This window comes from Zosterops lateralis (assembly GCF_965231275.1).
Source record: "Zosterops lateralis genome assembly, chromosome: 10".
NCBI classification, from domain to species: Eukaryota; Metazoa; Chordata; class Aves; order Passeriformes; family Zosteropidae; genus Zosterops; species Zosterops lateralis.
Genome location: NC_139770.1, coordinates 10,222,565 through 10,243,035, shown reverse-complemented (window position 1 = coordinate 10,243,035; position 20,471 = coordinate 10,222,565). Strand labels below are relative to the sequence as shown.

Genomic DNA, 20,471 nt, shown 5'->3' with positions numbered 1-20,471 from the left:
TCTATTCATCACCAGGGCCCGGGAATGCCTTCACAGCCCGGAGCGCGCCTTGCCCCGCTCCCCACCACACCGAGGGACAGCTCACAGCCCAAAAACCCACCGGGAAAGCCAAATGAGAGATCTGAACCAGCCCCAAACACAAGCCTTAGTGCAGGGCCCCAGGAAATAAACCCGCGGGGCTGGGGGACAGAGGCGAGAAATCCCCAGAGACTTACATTGAGGGAGTTGCGTTTGCACAGAGCAGGGGGAAGGTTGGGGTGACAGGTCCCCTCCCTGTGCACCCCCCGAAACCCGCCCGAGACACCGAATGCCAAGGCTTTGCAGGACCCCCCCTCCCACCTCCCAGCAAAGGCCTTTGCACAGCAAGAGCCAGAAAGTGCAGAAATAAAATCCCTTTCCAGAAAAGCCAAAGCGATTTTGCATCCCCAGCACAGTCCGACAATTCCAGACAAGCAGAATATTTACAGACTTACAGGTTATTTTGCAACAATAACAAAACAGCTACACAGAATTAACCCACCACTCGAGTGTCCTGGAAAGTAAAAGAGAACACGGATGGAAAAATATAAAAGAAGAGAAAATCATCAAAATCTATTTTCTTTTTTTTTTTAGTCTGGAGTATTCTGGTAAAGAAATAAAAAAAAAAAAGAAAAGGAAAAAATAAAACCAAAAGCGAATATGGGGAGTTCATGGGGAGCCGTCTTTAAGAAAAAAGCTTCTTTCCCCAAGAGTAAATCCCACTGGAGGCCCTGAGCCGAGTGTGGCTGTTTGCAAAAAAAAAAAAAAAAAGAAAAAAAAGCTGAATGAGGGAAAAAAATAATTAAAGAAAAAAAGTGAAAATCCAGAACAATGCAGCTGGTTCTTGGCTCTGCTCGCTGGGTTGTTTGGTTAGTTTGGGGTATTTTTTAGCGGGGGGTGTTTCAGAAACCCAAAAGTGACCCCCCCCCCAGCCCCCAAAATAAATAAATAAAAATATATAATGGTAAATAATAATTAACATACATATATATATATATATAAATATATATATATATATGTATATAAAAAATAAAAGCATTTTTTCCCCAAGATCTCTTCGCTCGTTTTCGGAGAGGTTTGGGAAGAAGAAAAAAAAAAAAAAAATTAGAAGCGGAGGCCGCCGGTGGTGGTGGTGGTGGTGGTGGCGGGGGTGTGATGTGTGTTTGCACCGCCCGGAGCCGAGCCCGGGACCCCCCGTTTTCCTCTCCCGCCGCCGCCGCCGCTGCTCGGTCCCCGCCGCGCGCGCTGCTCCGCGCCCGCGCGCGCCCCACGTCACCGACAGCACCCGCCGCCACGTGACCCGGCGGCCGGGCGCGACCACTGCCGGAGGGGGGGAACGGGGACCGCCATCAACGGGGGGCGGCACGGCGGGACCCCCGCCGCCGCCGAGACCCCCCCGGGCTGTGCGGGCCCCCCTCGCTGAGCCCGCCGGAGGCCGCTCCGGGGGGCCGCGCACAGCGGGAGGGGCGCGGCGGCGGGGAGGGCACGGAGGGGGGAGGTCCGTGGCCCTCCCCATGGCCGGCGCGATGGTAGAGTCCGCAGCTCAAATTCCGAGAATTGGGCTCTGTTGATTCTTAGAACTGGGGTTCTTAGAAGTGGTGATGCAAGGAGTTTCTAGGAAAGCCCGGAGACCAGGTGATTGCTGCTTCTATTGCCGCGGCCGATTTTACCCTTTAATTCTCTCGCTCGCTTTTTTTTTTTTTTTTTTTTTTTTTTTTTTTTTTTTTTTCCTCTCCATTTTTTTTCCCTCCTCTTTCCCTCCCTGCCGCGCTCCGACGCTTGGCGCGGAGCCGCCTCTATATATTTCTACCCATTTTTTTTTCTCTCCCTCCTCTTTCCTTCCCCCCCCTTTTCCCGCTGCAGGTGCCCTTTTTTTTTTTTTTTTATTACTATTATTATTATCATCTCAATTTTAATTTTTTTCTCTGCCTTATTTATTTATTTATTTAATTCACATACACATCCTCCCCTTTTTTTTCCTTGCCCTCTGTCAGGCGAGAAAAAAAAAAAAAAATTGGGAAATAGGGGTCCCTGCGTGTCTTTAAGGCTGGGAGCGTGTCTAAGGGGAGGGGAGCGGGGTGGGTGGGGGTGTCTCCCCTGGTTGTCCTCTCCCGGGGATTATCGGTTATCTGGGATTATTGGCTTTCCCGCACGCGTGGTGGCCGGGTGGGGACGGGGGGCCGGCGGCGGCTGCTGCTCTCTCTGCTCTCCCTGCACCTGCAGCGCTCGGCGGGCGCAGGACGGCGGGAGCGCTGCCGGCCGCGGGCTTGTGGCGTGACTCGGGCTCCGCGCTCCATGGCTGGAGCCTTCCGTCGGGCTGTCTTATTTTATTTTCCCTTTATTTTTTTTTCTTTTTTTTTTTTTTTTTAAATTTTTTTTTCTCCCTTTTTTTTTTTTTTTAATTTTTTTCCGGTGTTTGCGTTGTTGTGTCGCCGTTGTCGCTTCGCCGCCGCGGAGCGGGGCTGGCGGGGGCTCGGCGGCCCCGGCCTTCCCGCCTCAGCCCCCGTTTCTTTCCGTTTCTGTTATTAAAGCGTTATTATTATTATTATTATTATTATTATTATTATTATTATTATTATTGTTATTCCGTCCCCGGCGCAACCGCGAAAGGGCCGGTGCGTTTTGCAACCTGTGGCGGGGCCGCGGCGCGATCTGTCACGGCCCGGGCTCGGAGCGGGCGGGGATGGAGGAGACTTGCGGCATTTCCCTGCCCGGGGAGGGGGGAGCCCGCGGGAGGCTCGGCCGCCGCCGGCCCCGGAGCACCGCGGGTTCCGGCCCGGGGCGGCGGGACCGCGCTCCCCTCGACGGGGCGGGCGGGGCCGGGAACCCACCGCGGGGCCGGACTCGGGAAGGGGCAAAGTGTGTGAAGCCACTCTGAATATCAGCGTAGGGCTTAAAATAATAATAATAATAATAACAACAACAACGCCCGCAGGGAGGAGCGGGCGGCCCCCGCCGGGCGGGGGATGCGGGGGATGCAGGGGACGCTGCGTGCGGAGCCCCCGCTGCCCCCCGCGCAGCCTTGCCCCTGTGTTTACTACCGCGGCGCTCTTGGCGCGGGGACAGGCGCTCGTAAATCTGCCGCGGCGGGCGCGGGGCTGGCCCCCGGCCACACGCTATTCCTGGAGCCGCGCAAACCCCGCGCCGCTCCGCCGAGAGCGGGCAGGGAAAGGAAGGGAAGAGAGAGCGCTGTTTGTTTTGGTTTCTTGGTATTTTTTTTATTATTGTTTTTATTAGGTGCTTGATCTTATGTGCGCATATTTTTTTTAATTTTTTTTTTAAAGCTCCCCCTCCCCCCACCCTTGAAAAAAAAAAAAAAATAAAAGGCAAAACAAAACCGAAAAAGCCCAACTTTGTTATGAAAACTTTCGTGGTCGGACGGCAGCGACCTCTCCCGGCCGCCCCCGGGCCCCCCCGCGCCGTCCCCCCGCCTGGAGTTTGCAAAGTCACAGTATGAAATGTTATGAAATCGCCTCTTGGGAAGGAGGGAAACAGAAGGGAAGGCGTTTGTTTAGAAAAATCCGCGGCAGCCTCTCAGATGTGCCTAAAAAGCTGCCTTTGACCCCCCTGTTGTATTTCCAGGGAAGAGGCAAATGTGGGCTTAAAATCATGAATCAAAATCAACAAAAACAAACCCTTCCCCGGTTAGTTTTTTCCACTGACTTCGGTAGGCAGAGGATCAGTGTGAAGGGAGGCTGGGGACAGGCGGATGAGGCTCAGGGAGAAGCTGCTACATCGGTCTGACATCTGTCTTGGGCCAGATTCCTCCTTGTGTTAGTGGAAGTGTCAGCAGGGCCAGGTTTGGGATCAGGCCCTTATTCAATCTGGAAATCTTACTGATTCCTCTCCTGAGATATTGAATGCTTTAAAAATAATAATTTGCCATACTGTTTAAAGGATTTAAAAGAGAAGAACTTTAGGAGCAAATGCAGGCTCCTTCCTCCAGTCCTTGAGGGGGTTACAGTTCAAAAATTGGTCTAAAAATATTTTAAAGGAATCCTCTCTTTATATATGCATAGAGAGGCAGAACCAAAGATTCTGTTATTTTCTCCTAAGGGTAGGATACCAAGTTTAAAAACTTGCATTACAGATGGCAAACATGTGCCCCATAAACGTATCACCAAACCATTAAAATATTCAAAGGGCGTCTAGAAATTTTCCAGAATAATGGATTATTACATTGTTCCAGTAAGAAAAGAGTTCATCTCTCGGTGTTCAATTTTGATTGGCAAAACAGATCAAAGATCTCTCGAGATGCATTTCAATTCCAATTTCCAATCCCCCTCAGTTCTGACTGTCTGAGTCAATATTGGGAGAGGAAGTGGAGGTTAACTGGTTAGTTATTATTGCGAAGGAAGAAGTTGGAATGAGAAGTGATTCTTACAAATCCCACCCCAAAAACAAAACAACAACAACAAAAAAAATCCGTCAAAAGTCTCTGTGACACTTTTTAGACATCCCTGTTTGCAGTGCAGGGAGGATTCAGCCGGCTGTTGGATGGTACAAAAATAAACCCAGCAGAAACATTAAGTTTTTCAAAACAAGGCTGGAAAAGCTCATAAAAATAATGTTGCTCAGACGCGTTTTAAGAGAAACAGAATTACATCGACAAAATTATATGTTTTCCAGGTTTGGTTGGGGTGTTTTATTTTCCAAGGGGAAAAATTGCTCCTGCAGCAAAGCGAACTGGTGCCATCTAGTGTCACCTCCCGCCGCTCCGCGCGGGGCTGGCGGGGCCGGCAGCCTCGGGAGAGTGGGAACATGTTTATTAACTGCTCGTTAAAAAAAGAAAAAAAAAAAATGCTTGCCAGCTTGGAGGAAGGTGGCAGAGGAAACTCTGGATGCCACTGAACTTACTTAAGGAGCCTAATTGGAAACAACCGAGTGCTTATTAAAGTCACTGACATTTCCATATGGAGTTCTCTCTGGGTCTGGTCATGAAATCACATGTGAAAATCTTTCCAAGTTGTGGTGCTAATCTGCCCTTGATTTTTTGCCTAATTTAGGATATATTGTAAAGCTATGCTTTTCTTTTTTTTTTTTTTTTTTTTTTTTTCCTTTTTTTTTTTTTTTTTTCCCTTGAACAGGGAAAGCGTTCAGCTTCCAACTGCAGTAGCCCAATAATAATTTGTAGGAATAGTGTTTGGGTTTGGAGCACTTTTTTTTTTCTTAGTAAACAGTAACATTATCCTCCAAACCCCATACAAATACAGGTGGTAAAACTTTGCGTGCCAGTCCTCTGTGGTAGGACTGGACTGTCCTCTCATTTTATTTGGATTCTCCATGAAAAATAAAACCTTTTTACAAAGTCCACAGATGAATAAAATTATGCTCTAATCAATAGGTGCATTTCTAAGTGTGCAACTTAGGTACCTTCATATATTTATGATGTTAAGGTTGAAGAATTGTTACATGCCTGTTTTAGTCCGTATGCTGTAATACCTGGGCTCAGGACTTCACTCAAAGAGCTTTTACTGGTTCAGCTGGAGCCTGAAATGTTGTTTTCACGTTTCTGAGAAGTTGGTAAAATCTAAATTTGGTGGAAAGTTGCTTGTGTGCTCATAACCTCTTGCTCCATTTTATAGTGGCATGGGAGTCTATAAACGGGAGCCTTGTATGCCGAGTGCCTGTATTCTTCTCTAGATCTATTTTTAAACCATTCTTCTGTTTGGCAAAAAGTGACACTTGGTTTCCATGTTTACAGCAGGCATTGGCAAACCTCAGGAGTTCACAGTTTGCAGTTTGGTTAGATCAGTATCCAAAAGTCAGCATCTGACCAGTAAGCTCCTTCAGACTGCAAATTTAGACTGCAAATGTAGTCCTCCTTTTTCTTTTTTTTTTTTCCTCTTTTTAAAATCCAAGCTAGATCTTATGTGTTAGGATTACTGTATGCTGGCAGCCAAAAGACCCCTAAATTGGAGCAAGTGTGTAGTCTTCAGGACTGCTTCAAAACCCCAGTAATGTCAGTGGGCTTTTAATTTAGATTCCCATCTAAACCAGAGAGAGAACTAGGGGCATTTGGGAGAGGGGCAGGAAATTTTTGATCTGTATGGTTTTCCTTCCCCTCTTTCTCTTGGTCAGTTGCTGCCTTGGGGCTGTGTGCCAGGTGCCCATGGGGGATACTGGACCCCTGTTTATGGAGGAGAGAGCTTGAGCCAAGCACACTGCAGGGACAGGGGGCTCTAAATGGGTCTTGAAGAAGGTGTCCTGTAGGACTAGAAACTCTTTGAAATATGTGTCCTTAAATCCATTTGGCTAAATATAGGGGCAAGGGGGTGTCTCTGCCCTGGCCAAGGCACCCCAAGCTGTGCATGTGTCTCATCCCATCCAGGCGGGATGCCAGAGCAGCTCCTTTCTGCCAGAAGGAGCTGTGCCACCCTCAGCCCCAGGAGTTCAGAGGCAGGGAGGGTCAGGTGCCAGCTGGTAATTTTTTGTCCCAGTGTGAAGTAGGGATGATCAGACACCTCCTTGGAGCCCAGCAGGGCCAGGGACCCAGCTCAGCTGCTGGGGACACCCGGCTCTGGCTGCACCCTGCTCTCGGGTCAGCATCTCGGTGCAGGGCTCAGTGTTGGCAGGGCACGGACTCCGTCTTCTGTTCTCTGGAGTAGCTCCCTAGATTTCAGCCAGAACACATGGTTCCTGCCTTCCCTTGAAAAATTAATGTGCCAGATTGCTTGGGGTCGTTTGAAATGCTGAGGAAGGCTCAACTCCTTGCTTCCCAAGGGCACGCGCTGCCTCTGCCTCACAGCCAGAGCTTGGCTCCGTAGAGAGCAGGGGAGTCCTCTTTAGTAGGAAAACATTGGAGGCAGTTTTAGTGTGCTTACCCCCTCCCTCCTCTGCATTTTCTTCTGCAAAGACCAAAACAATGTGGAGACTTGAGCTGGGCCAGCTTTCAAGGGCAATCCTTTAAACCCTCTTTTGAAGTATGAACTATAAAGTTCCCTGCGGCGCTCGAGAAAATATGCAGTTTTCCTGGTTCCAAATGCTGATAATAAACCCATCCAGATAATGTATTGCATTTCCTAGAAACATTTGTTTGCTGGCAGGAAATTGGATCAGATTGAGACCGCTCGATAGAGTGAGTGCAATCCGCTCACGGAAGGGTACGGTGGAAAATACGACAGGGCTTGCACTAGTGATGCTGCTTTTGATCTGTGCTGACGCTGTGGACTTCTCTCAGTCTCTTCATGGGTTATTATTAACCCAGACACGTTTTGGCCTAGACACTAACCAGAAGCTACTGAACTAATAAAAGTCTGCTGTGACAACTGAAGGACGCTTAGTGTCCCTAGATTGCATGGTATCAGAAAGCTGAGCTGGCCACTCACACACCCACAGCCAAAAGCATCTTCTTCACAGTGGCATGTAGCACCCATGGCTGTGCTGGGGGAGCCACCCATACCCCACCTCATTTTCTTGGTTGTCCCCCTGATCCCTGTTCAGGAGAAACCAGGCATTCCTTGGCAGGGTGGAGAGGTAGTTGGCAGCATGCCCTGTTAGGCAAGCAGGGATGTTCCCATGGGGCTGGGACCCTGGAGGGTGCAGGGACTGGGGAGGAGGAGGGCAGGATGGAGCTTCCCCTGGGCGGGCAGTTTCAGAACTCTGTGTGGGATGAGGCTGTGGGGAAGGAAGACTTCACCCAGCCACCCCTCTAAGGTGATGTGAGTGAGTGAGTCGGCGCTGCAGGCTCTGGAGGGGTAGGAGACTGGGGCCCAGGGAGGGGGAGTGTTTGACACCCTCCTCCCTGCCTATGGGACTGGGGGTGGGAGAAGGGTTAAAACCACACGGTATCCCCTGTACAAAGAAGGAGAGGGGAGCAAGAAGTTCTCACCTGTGCACAGAGTGGGAGGAGGATGGATGAAAACTATCTGGGAGAGTAGATCAATGGAGAGGCATGGCAGAAAAATGGATTGGAAGTCCCTGGTTCTCCCCTCTGCTCTAGGGTAAGTGAGCAAAGAGGGTCTCCCTTTGCATGGGGCTGAGCTGAAAGAGATTCCTCCACATGAAGGTACACCCTCCCTGTGCTCACAGAGCTGCAGGGAAGGCAGAGCCAGCTCCGGGTTCCTTTCCAGGAATGGGTTTTCTCGGGGAGGTGCCGGCAGGGAAGGGCTGTTCCCTGAACCGCTGGGGTAAGACCCATTGCCTTCCTGGAAGGCAACAGCAGTGACTGTACTGTGTGGCCACCCCCAAAATGGGACCTGCACCCACTCAAGACTGTCCTCTATGGGCACAACCAACCCTGGCAGACAGCCTCGAGCACTGCTGGAGAGCCCAAACCTGCAAGGTACAGGACAGGAAAACTACAGGCGAGGGTGTGGGATGATGCTCTGGCCCCAGCTGAGCCTGGAGGAGCCTGAGGGGGGTTTAGATGGCAAAGACCGTGCTTGGCTGCAGTGTTTCTTTCTGCTCCCCATCACTAGTTGCTGGTCCTTGTTGCAATCCTGTTGTCTCTGGTCTGTGTATCCTGCCGTGCTGGGGTGTAGAGCTAGTGCTGTGTGCAGGGGCTGGAAGGGGCAGGGTTAACCCAACTCAGCACAGCAAGGGGAAGGAAAGTCCCTTTCCCTTTTCATGCCCACATCCTGCAGCCAGGAACTGCTTGGGATGCATCTGCCCACCTCTTGGGGCTGTGGACATTGCAGCAGCACTGTGCTGGGAGGGATAATTTGGAAGGGTGAGGAGGGGGCTGTGCTGGGGTCCAGCTCTGGGAGAGAAGCTGGGTGTTTCCCAGCAGTGCTGTGCCCTCACTGCGAGTAAGAGGATTTGGTGACAGTAGCAGCTTCTCACATGATGCTCATGGGTACACAGTTCATCTGGTTGTTTGTAACTTTGTCGGTTTACAAGTGGGTCACCTCCTCACTTCTATGACACTGAGGTGACACCCTGGAGCCTGGCAGAGTATGTCTGCCACTGTGGCTGAGGTTGGGGTGCCAGCCTGCTGCTCCAAGCACACGCATCTGCTCCATGTGGGCACAGGGGTATGTGCTGGGCTCCTTGCAGAATGCTGTGAGTCCTTTGGCTTGCAATTGACAGTAGTGAGTGGCTGGCAGTGAACATGTACAGAAAGGTCAGAGTCTGCAGTATTTGGGAAATGAGTCACTTTTTGTATGTGCATAAAGTTTTAAGCTGGCCAGGCTCAGAGCAGCTCTGAAGATTTGTGTTTGATGGCTGGAATAAAGCTGTAAGACACCCTCTGGCTTTCGCACGTGATACCTTGCCTTAAATCTCATCTCTTCATCCCAGTGGCTCTGGGGATGGGAGGGGAGCTTGGGCTCCAGATCTGCACAGCAAGGGAGAGGGAAGGCAACACTTGACAATCCCTTGTTTCACAAGGATTATTTGGCTTCCTGAAATTGCCTGGCAATCTTTATAGTCCAGAAGTTGGTCCTCAAAATAGTGTGATGAAGGTCTTGGGGTTTGTTGGCTCGTTTATTTATTGTGCTTCTACCTGCCTGAGGCAACTGCTTGAAGACCTTCTTCCTGCATTGGTGCCAAGTCAGTTGGTTTTGGTTTTAAGTAAAGTTTGGAGGATTAGTATGAGTTCTGGAAGGCAATTAACTCCTGGGTTTCCTTGCTGTTCTGTCCCAGCTACATTGTCTGGAGTGCCTCCAGTGCCTGGAGACACAGCCTGTGGTTTAAGGGAAGGCTTTGGCAGCAGCAGGGGGAAGGGACATTTGTTCTTCATCATCATTGTCTCCACCACTGGCTTCCTATGCAGTCCTGGCCAAGTCACTTTGGTACTTGATGCCTGTATCCTCCCAAATCTGTTCAGCAATCCCATCCCAGGGAGTTTTCACCAGTGGCTGGAGCATGTGAGCTTCTGAGCAGAGTGGCAGCAAATGTTTGTGTGGCTGTTATACCTGTTAACAGGGTGCTAGGAGTATGGCATGGGTCTTGAATGTGGCACCGGACAGGAATTCAGTCTTGGCAGGGGAAGAGTTATCTCCACAAGAAGTGGTGAGAAAATTCTCGCTTGACTTCCCTTCCCCACCTGCCTTTAAGTTCCTGAGTCATGGAAATGAAAATCTCCTTGGCATACGCCCATGGTTTGGGCTAGAGGGTGTGGAAGAAGCTATGATTGGATTCTCAAAGCCTGTGATTGTGATAAGAACGTACTGTACCGGAAGAAACAAATGTTAACCTTACTGGAGAGTAGAAGGTTTGTCATCTCTAGCTTTTATCCAACTGATACTTGAGCGAAATAGCAGCCTTGTGACCTGCTACAGCCAATTCATAACTACCAGCTAATGTGGTGTTTGTTTTCTTGTGATTTATTTGTAGGTTTGAAAGAAACTTTTGGACTGTGAATTGAGGCATTGGGTATGTAAATTTAAATTTTGTGCTTTCTCTCCTAATCTCTCTCCCCCTTTCCTTAATGCAATGTTTCATTAGACCCAGCTGGAATTTGTTTTCGGGAGAGCAGCTGCTCTGTAAAAAACTGCTGTGTGTTCACGTGCCACTGGGGAAGCAGAAGTCAGGATTATGGGAGGGAGTTGATCATGGAAGAATTTGACACCAAAGATGTGCACTCCAGCCCAAATCTCAGGGAGACATGGGCCATCCTGGGTGCTGGTTGGGAAGACACCTCTGGAATGGATCACATTGTGTTGGGGGAAGGCTTCATGTTCCTCGACTAACCCAAACCTTGCTCATGGGGAGGGATTGGGCCATGGTGTGGGTAGCAGCCCAGCAGGTTAGATGAGTTCTACTCCTTACCAGTTAATTGGGAAACGGTGGACAGGTCTTCTCCAGAGTGACCACCACTTGGGAGTAGGAAAGTAATTTCCTGGGTTGAGGGCTGGTATTCCACTGTGGGCTGGATTCTCCAGATGTTGAAATCATTCACCTTCAATTGGGACCTTAAGGCTTGTTTTGATTCCTGTGGCTGGATTTACAGCCAGATATCACGCAAGTGAGGGGGATGGCTCCTGAGGAAGATAGGAAAGCTAGAAGCTATGTTGGAAGCATTGTGGAGATGTGCCTGAGTGGGCGGAGTGGACTGGGGTGTGGCTGCCATGGGTGAGGCAGGGAGAAAGAGGAGATGGTTGGCTAATCCTCAGGAGGGTCTGATTGCCTTCACCCACCAGCTTGATGGGTGGGATGAGACGTGCCAGGTCTCGTTATCGGGACCTCACTAGGCAGCTTGGCAAGAGCCTGGTGTGGTGCAGAACTGTTTGCCTTGGGAGCAAGGAGCTGCTTGCTCCCATAGCAGGAGCAGTTGGCCATCTGAGCATGTCCCAGAGCAGCAGCCATCTCTTCCCTGGGTTTAGGGTGCTGGCCTGGCTGTTCTCTATTCTCATCCTCCTCTGATGCTCCTGTCTCACAGACTCACGATGGCCTCGCCGGCAGACAGCTGCATCCAGTTCACCCGCCACGCCAGCGACGTCCTCCTCAACCTCAACCGCCTTAGGAGCCGGGATATCTTGACCGATGTTGTCATCATTGTGAACCGGGAGCAGTTCAGAGCCCACAAAACAGTCTTGATGGCCTGCAGGTGAGAACTGGGTCCTTCCCTGGCTGCCTCCTTGTTCCTTCAGCCTTTGGCCTCCAGAAGCACTGCTGCAGACCTGTGAGGGGCTCGAGGGATTCACGGGGAATCAGAGGCAGAGAAGCAGAACTGAAAGGGGCTGCCAAGAAATTTGTACCCGTAATGGGATTAGAGCTGAGACTGCTTCACTCCAGTGTGCTGCTCTCACCTCTCTCCTTGTGTACCCACATCTGCCCACATACAGCCCATGGAGCTCAACAGGAGCACTGCAGATGTGAGGCACATCCCTGAAGGCAAAGCACAAATGTGCCACAGGGATAGGAGAGGAGAGGGAGGGCTGGATGTTCACTATACTGAGTCCTCTGTGACCAAGGTGTCCCCTGCCACTGCTATTTTTAGAGCTATTCCTCCCTGACTCCCAGACTGCTGGCTGTACCCACCTTAGTTGATCATTTTTTTTCCTTTTTTTTTTTTTTTTTAAGCCTGATGGGGTCTGAAATCCCTTTTCCAGCCTCTAAGATTGCTGGAATTGCTTTGCAATGAATGCTAAATAATATCTCACCATTGCCCAGTTGAATTACAGCAAATGCCTTCCAGGTTCTCTTGCTGACATGATGTAAAGATTTCAAAAAGCCAAGCTTTGACTATTAAAGTGTCTGAAAAATGTTTTGCCAATGTTTTCTCCCTTTTTTTTTTTTTTTTTTTTTTTTTTTTTTTTTTTTTTTTTGGTTTAAGACTGTGTGGATACCCTGAGAGGCTTCTGAAAGAAATGAGTCATAGTGGGCAGGGGATGGTGGTAAGAACAACAATGGAAAAAAACCAAAAAAGCTGGGGAATTACTAAACAGAGGCAGTGGGGAGTTGTTGAGCAGGTGAGATCTAAAAGCAGGCTGTTCCAGTTAGGAAAAGTGCAGTGCAGAAGACGCTTACTAAGCTGAGAAACCAAGCTTGATAATAAGGGGGAAGCTCAGGGAATTCTGTAATTGCCTTCTCCTCCTCCCTTCTCATTCACAAACCCCTCTGTACTCAGGGATTTCATACAAATTCTCCTTTTTGCCTTTGAATTGTCATAACACTTATCCTCTCTACTGTCACCCCTCTGCAGTGGCCTCTTCTACAGCATCTTCACTGACCAGCTCAAGTGCAACTTGAATGTCATCAATCTGGATCCTGAAGTTAACCCTGAGGGGTTTTGCATCCTCTTGGACTTCATGTACACCTCCCGTCTGAACCTGAGGGAGAACAATATCATGGCTGTGATGGCCACAGCACTCTACCTGCAGATGGAGCACGTGGTTGACACCTGCCGAAGGTTTGTCAAGTCTAGGTGAGTGCAGTTGGTGAACTTGGAAGAGCCTGGGACTGTGTGTTTGGGTGGGCAGGGGAAGAACTGACAAAGTATCTGCAAATGTATCTTTAGGGGGTGAAAATTACTTTGTCTCACTTCTGTTTTCCCTCATTCCAGTGAAGCAGAGATGGTGTCTGCTGTGAAGACCCCAAGGGAAGAGTTTTTGGCTGGAAGGATGCTGGGCCACCCAGAGGTGATGGCCTATCGGAGCAGAGACGTCTCAGAGAACGGCATGCCTCTTCAAAACGGGTCCCTCTGCAATGGGAGGGCCTTTGCACCTGGCTTGATCAACAGTTTGTCTGGATCCCCCATTTCCTACCATGGATACAGCCCTCTCCCTCTAAATAGCTTCCTCGTGGATGATGAGTTGCGGGAGATGAGGATGCCTCTCTCTGAACTCTCAAGGGCAGGTGCCTTCCCCAAGGAGAGGATCCTGCCGTGCGACAGCTCCAGGACAATCCCCACTGAGTACGTGAGAACCATTACCGACATCTCTGCCAACATGTGCCACGCCACCATCTATGCTCCAAAAGAAGGTGCTGCTGAAGAACCCAGGAGTGACATGCACTACAGCGTGGCCTCTGGGCCCAAACCTGTCATCCCTTCAGTCCGGAACAATCCCTATTTCCCTTGTGATAAAGTGGCCAAAGAGGAGGAGAGGACCTCTTCAGAGGATGAGATCAGCCAGCACTTTGAGCCCACCAACACACCCCTGGACCGTAAGGGACTCATCAGCCCTCAGAGCCCACAGAAGTCAGACTGTCAGCCCAACTCTCCAACTGAGTCCAGCAGCAGCAAGAATGCTCGTATCGGTCAGAACTCCAGCTCCCTCTTCACCAAGAGCCCCACAGACCCCAAAGCCTGCAACTGGAAGAAGTACAAGTTCATTGTCCTCAACTCTCTCAACCAGAACACCAAGCAAGACAGCACTGACCAGAACGAGATGGGAACCCTCTCTCCTCGCACCTACGTGCCCATGTCCACTTGCCAGCAGTCCATGGAGCCAGAGCATCTCAATGTGCAATCCCCCACCAAGATAAGTGTGAATGGTGAAGACTCTACTATCCCACAAGCCAGCAGACTCAACAATATTGTTAACAGGTGAGAAGACTTCCACCCCCTGTGCCCCTCCCCCCTGAGAAACAGGACTTCCTGCATTGTTGGTGAGGGTTTGTAAGTGTGAAATATCTGTAGCATTAGCCTGGGAGGTCCAGTCATGAGCAGGTGGAAGCCCCTGCATTTGGCGGAGGGCTGCCAGTGGCATTGAGTGTCCCCAAGGTAGTGGTGCCAGCACGGACTGGCAAAGGAGCTGGGAACACTGGGTAATTTGGGCAGTTCTGGATGATTTCTGGACTCTGGATTTGCCTAGCCTATGTTTCCACCAGACTCCCTATAGCTCAAGGTTTTTGTTGGCTGTAAGCATTGGAATGGCCAAAATATCAGAGAACAATATGCTATCCTCTGGACCTGGATGTTCCTAAAGACATTTGAGGCCATTTGGTGATGGGCATCTGAAGGTTTGAGGCTTAAGGACCTGTTGTTGATCAGGGCTATGCTGTGCAGCTCACCACAAAGATGTCCCTTGTGTCCCTTGTGTCAGGAGGGGTGCAAAGAAGGGTCTGGTGCCTTGAGCACAGCAGGAGCCTTCTCACAGCTGTGTCCATTGCTCTCCTTCCACAGGTCCCGGGACGGGTCCCCTCGGAGCAGCGAAGGGCAGTCCCCACTGTACATGCATTCATCGAAGTGCAGCTCCTGTGGCTGCCAGTCCCCACAACATACTGAGATGTGCCTTCATACCCCTGGCTCAAACTTTGGAGAAGAGATGGGGGAAACCCAGTCTGAATACTCTGATTCCAGCTGTGGTGAGTCTTGCATCCTTGGTCGTCTTTTTCAACCAGCAGCTGGGGGGCTGTGCAATGTAGGGACCCACCACTGTGTGCCCTATGATCAAACACACAGTCAGACCTGTCCCAGATGCTGGTGGATCCCACAGTGCTTTACAGCCCCCTCTTAAATGCCTGCCCAGCTATGTGCATGCATATGAGGGACACATGCACATAAGAATTGCTGTCTTCCTCCCCTTCCCCAGCACCATCCAGATACATTGTGCAGGGGGTTAGTCACCTGCTGCAAACCTGGCAGGTAAGGACAGGAAACAAGTGTACCCCACCCCACCAGAACCACAGGAGAACAAGCCTGACAGATGTAATGACCTGTAATGGGGATTGGGCAAGCTGGCATGTCTCATGCATCCGTCATGATATCTTTATATCAGTGTGCACATCTGGGGAAATGCAGATAATGATAATGCAATCTTGTTGCAAAACCCCACAAGCCCAAAAACAGGTATCTGTGCACTCATCTGCATGTAGCTCAGGGAGGGGGAATGCAGCATTGCCACCTGTAGTATGGGCAGAGATCCAAGGAGGGAACCTCACTGTGGTAACACTCAACACAACACTTAAGAGTTGGACATCCTCCTACTGGGGGAACCTGCCTCATGATTTGGGTGATGATCACCTTCCTAAGCTCAAGGCAGACCTCTGTACCTGTAAAGATTAAAGACCTCTAAAGGTGCACGAGTTGCTCCAGAGCTGAGCATCCTTTAGAGAGGATGCCTGATATCTAGAGTGCTTTTGTGGACCTCCCTGAAAGATGTTCAGGTGACATGCTGGCTGTAGTAGCCTGTATGTCATTAAAGGAGCGAGCTCTCAACGAGAGCTCGTGATGAGTTTGCTCTCAAACCATGCATGTTGTTCCTGTGTGTCCAAGGCCAGGAGGTAACAGCACGGTGCAAGCACAACTGAATGTGAACATCTGCACTTGGCTGCTTGTTCCAGCACTTGCTCTGGCTGCCCCTCTCCTCCATCCCAAATCCATCCTGCAGCCTATCAAGAAGGTGACCCATGTGCTGTCTATCTGATTGCTCCTCTCTCTGCCCTCCCAGAGAACGGAGCCTTCTTCTGCAACGAGTGCGACTGCCGGTTCTCGGAGGAGGCCTCTCTCAAGAGACATTCTCTGCAAGTCCACAGTGACAAGCCCTACAAGTGTGACCGCTGCCAGGCCTCCTTTCGCTACAAGGGGAACCTCGCCAGCCACAAAACCGTCCACACAGGTACAGTGTTGGCTCTGGGGACAGCCTTGGAGGCTGTGGGTTGGTGAGCATGTGGGTGCTCATGGCTGGGTTTGTGCCTGGTGCAGCATCCTCTACTCTGTGTCACAAGCTATCCCTGATGGGAAGAGCAAGGTGCTTTACTTGGCACTGCCAGGGAGTCGTTGGACAGAGCACCAAACCTGGGAATGGGGGAGATACCTGCCCTTGCAGCAGGGGTGGAACTCAAGCTCCTTTGCTGTAAAGCACTGTTCTTAAAGGTGTCATGTAAAATGTGTAACTGGGAGCAAATGCATGGCCTCCAGTAACTTTGTGGTAGACTTAAGCAAAAAAAAAAAAAAACATAAAAAAAAGTAGGGAGAAGTCTGAGATTTATTTTTACATCCTAAAAATCCAGGTCACATCTAGCTTGGCATAAACTCTGCTGATGGGAAAATCTGTGAATGGATGGACTCTGTGAATCAGCACAATGAAAGCTGAGAAAGGAAGAGGATATTAAGGGTTTAGTCATTTGCTGACAAACCTAGGGCTTATTTTATTTCAGGCTTTTAATGTTTAACATGTCAACAGCCAGTTCACAAGTTGTGGAAGGGAAGTCTGGGCTGAGGACTCTGTGCTGCTGCACTGAAATAGATCCAAATTCCCACAGTCTTAGCTGAGCTCCAGGAGAGCTGTGCAGGGGACTGAGACAACACAAGTACCAGGGCAGTGTTCAAGGGTGCTTACTGAGAGCTGTAGGGAGATGTAGGTGCCAGCTGCTGTCACAGGGTCAGGAGAAATGATGCTGTTAATCCTTGCTGGCAGAGCTGCCTGATTTCCTCTCTTGCCCTGCAGGCTGCAGCTCCTGATCCAAAAGAGAAAAGCTGCCTCCTGAGCTCACCCTGCTCTGTAGATACCCACTCAATGCTGCTTGTCCACAGCCATCTCCAAAAGGGACAGGAGCCAGGGCCAGTGCTTCATGCCCTGGGACCTGGCACCTGAAGTGACTTAACTCTGGGGAGCACTGTGGATCCTGGGTGCTGAGCACACCTGTAGCTAATCCCTCACCCTTTCTTTTGGGCTCTACAGGAGAGAAGCCGTACCGCTGCAACATCTGCGGGGCACAGTTCAACCGACCAGCCAACCTGAAAACCCACACACGCATCCACTCTGGGGAGAAACCCTACAAGTGTGAGACATGTGGGGCCAGATTTGTCCAGGTGAGTGTAACTTCTGGAACCCATGGTGCCTGGGGTGGTGGGATATGGATCTTCTGGCCAAGACTGGCAGATCTTCACCACGAAGACTGGGGATGCCTCATGGTAGGGAGGAGGCTCATGATGGCCCAGCTTGCTACCTTGGGATCTCTTCCCATGGTGTTGTGGGATAAATACGGACCTTAAGGTCCAAGAGGGACAATTTGGCTTGGTAAGGAGGCCTGGCTGCTGCTTGTAGCCATTCTGCTCTTAAGGACTGGAGATATCAGAGCTCAGACACATGGCCCTGACTCCCAGCTATAACCCAGCAGACTAAAAAAGATGTCTGGGAAAAACCCCATTCCCACATGGATACCCTTGCTCCCAGTGAGATGCCGTCCTCCCTGGAGCTGTCCTGACCCAGATCTGCCCTCTGCAGGTGGCCCACCTCCGTGCTCACGTGCTCATTCACACCGGGGAGAAGCCGTACCCCTGTGAGATCTGCGGCACACGCTTCCGGCACCTGCAGACCCTCAAAAGTCACCTTCGAATCCACACAGGAGAGAAACCGTATCATGTGAGTGACCCTGCTTTTTTTTTGGTGGTGGGGAATCTCAGCTTGGGCTGGGGGACAATGCTGCCAAGCCTCGGGGACTGGCAAGACACCAGGGCATTTGCACAGGCTGGTTGCAGCATCCCGATGCCCTTTGCCAGCCTCATTGAGGCTCTGCACCAAGGTCACATCCCTGCTTCTCGTGCCCCATTTCCCTCTTGGGCATTAGCTGATGCTGATGTGGTATTTTTTCAGGCGTGGCTGTGTTGGAAACACTGACACGCAGCCCAGGCTGGGTACATCTTAGTTGCTCTTTTCTTCCACCCCATCTGGAGGAAGGTCACACTTCTTCAAATAGCTATGGCTTAAATTACAGCTGCCTGTGGTGTGTGGGGATGGGGGAAAGGAGCAGACAGCCTGGCCTGAGCTCCCCTCTGATGGTGATAATCGCACCCAGCAAGCAGTCTTACCTGCCTTGCTTGCAGCCCTGTGGGCTCCCAGCTCTTTCCTGGGGCTTTCCTGGCTTTCACCATCTGCTAGAAAGGGAATCCAAGCAGGGCTTGACATCCAAGTATCCTGGAGCCATCCAGCTTGGCAGAGGTCAAAAGCAGCTCCAGAAATAGCCCTGTAGCTGGTTTGATCACCTAGATATGGAGCTTGGTGCCATATCTGTCAGAGCCAGAGTCATCTCCTGAGGGACTTTGCCCTTTGTGCATCCCATAAACCAATATATGCTGCTGAAAGCTGAGATGGGGTGTCCCAGGTGCTGCTCCTCCCACCATGTTCCCACTTTTCCCCTCGCACACCTGTATAGTGGGTGCAGTGTCCTGGGGCCTCTGGTGGCCAGCGAGGGGAGGACGTGTCCCCTGGCACGGCGTTTCACACCCTGTCTCTTTGCCTGTCTCCCCACAGTGTGAGAAGTGTAACCTGCATTTCCGCCACAAAAGCCAGCTGCGGCTCCACCTGCGGCAGAAGCACGGGGCCATCACCAACACCAAGGTGCAGTACCGCATCTCGGCCAGCGAGGTGCCTCCCGAGCTCCCCAAGGCCTGCTGAAGGCACAGGATTTCCCAGGAGGAGGTCGTCTTGGGGGGCATGGAGGGGAGAAGCTGTCCAAAGGATACTTGCAACACTTTAAAAAGAAAAAAAAAAAAAAAAAAGAGAGAGAGAAAAACAAAAAATATTCATCACATGATGGAGTGCCTCTAAACCCTTAGTACAGATAGGTGGAAAACCATTAGAAATTAAAAAAAACCATAAAATTACAAATACACGGGTTTTATTTTTCCCAGTTATGTGAAACAAAAATAAAAAATAAAATTATTCAGATCTTACTGTATATAAAACATTTAAAAAATTTAAAATAGTCATTTTAAATGTCTGTGCAGTGGAGTGTTGATAAACTCTGGAGTCTAACCTTCACAGCCTTTGCCGTTTGAAGATGAGGAATGTAATGTTGACTTATGGGAACAGATTTTTTTCTTTTGTATGCAAAATGTGTGTTCTTTTAAAGAGAAAGTATGCTATTAAAGAGAGGGCTTTAACTTTTTTAACCAAAGGTGAAGGAATCTATGGCAGAGTTGTAAATATATATAGATATAAATATATAAATATATATATAAAATAAATATATATAGACCTTTAAAAAAGCTATATTAAAAATATATAAAATGCATTAAAGGCTCAGTTGGACTCTGCAGGCAGAAGCCACTCTGAGAATCTTTATTATGATAGAGCACTTAAGGAGATATTTTAAAGTATTGCATCTGTACAAGTAAGAAAATATTTTGTCTAAATGCATCAGTGTATTTGTATTTTTTTGCAAGTGAAGGTTTACAATTTACAAAAAAGTGTGTATTAAACCAACAAAGCTGCAGAAGGAATTTAAAATAATAATAAAGTGTAATTTTTTTGTTCTAGTTCTCAGTCTGTATATATGTAAAATGTGGTTTCGCACGGTGCCTTTCTTTTCAATGGAAGTTTTCAGTGTATGGACTATATTGAGCTCAGTTTCTTCAAGGTACAGCCTGATGTTGCAAAAGGAGTTTTGGTGGAACTTTCTAGTGAGGGAATGTTTTATTTTTTTTTGTTTTGGATTTTTTTTTTTTTGTCTTATTTTACATGCTTGTGTTATAAACAATCTCGGGAGACAGGGTTTGGGCTGTGTCTAAACTGCATTAATGCGTTCTGTAAAATATAGCTGTACAAATAAAAGAATAAAATGAAGAAAAGTGATGTATGATGGAGTGAGAGGTCTGTTCTTGCCTGTCCTTCCCCTTAAGCACTCTAAACCCTGGCTGGTGCCTGAGGAGGGAGCTGAGCATCCTGAGCCCTGTGGGAACTCTGGGCTTCATCTGCCTCTGGCCCTGTGTTGAAGGCAGGGGCCTCTTTCAGCCTCAAGTGAAGATGGCCCCTGGCAGGGGGTCTGAGCAAGACCCAAGTTTGCTCTGGATCCTGGTGGGGGTTGTGCCACTCCCTTGGTACTTTCTGCATTGGCACTGAGCAGCCAGTGGGAACAGGGCAGAGCCTGGGAGAGACTTCTGCTGACCAGCCCAGGGACAGTTCCAGATGGCTGAGTAGTTATTTATATTTCCTGGAATCCAGTGCACTTGCCAGAATTGCTCAGGGAAGAGATGACTGCCTTCTGCTCCTCTCTTTTCAAAGCCTGGGATTGGGGGGGGCTGCTATTCTGCCTTGTGGGATGATTCAGGGGAGCAGGGTCTGCAACTCCATCCAGGACCTCACTGGCCGAGAGCATCTCTGTTTCCTGCCATTGCACGC

At 49.7% G+C, this 20,471-nt stretch overlaps 1 protein-coding gene across 1 annotated transcript; it reads left to right on the top strand.

Annotated features, from left to right (window-relative positions):
* The first annotated feature begins 1,560 nt into the window (after nt 1-1,560).
* Nucleotides 1,561-19,929, top strand: BCL6 (BCL6 transcription repressor). The gene is made up of 10 exons (XM_083868384.1): nt 1,561-1,653; nt 10,297-10,335; nt 11,342-11,509; nt 12,608-12,829; nt 12,968-13,951; nt 14,531-14,712; nt 15,798-15,965; nt 17,031-17,161; nt 17,577-17,714; nt 18,603-19,929. Exons 3-10 carry the CDS (start codon nt 11,349-11,351, stop codon nt 18,744-18,746), a joined length of 2,130 nt encoding a protein of 709 aa, XP_083724510.1. The 5' UTR covers nt 1,561-1,653; nt 10,297-10,335; nt 11,342-11,348; the 3' UTR covers nt 18,747-19,929.
* Nucleotides 19,930-20,471: the final 542 nt, after the last annotated feature.

Bases quoted from the DNA above. Each gene is read 5' to 3' on its own strand.
- BCL6 (XM_083868384.1), top strand. From the start codon at position 11,349: ATGGCCTCGCCGGCAGACAGCTGCATCCAGTTCACCCGCCACGCCAGC. The intron at 13,952-14,530 runs GTGAGAAGACTT...CTCCTTCCACAG, and splicing joins CTCAACAATATTGTTAACAG to GTCCCGGGACGGGTCCCCTC. The intron at 17,715-18,602 runs GTGAGTGACCCT...GTCTCCCCACAG, and splicing joins CAGGAGAGAAACCGTATCAT to TGTGAGAAGTGTAACCTGCA.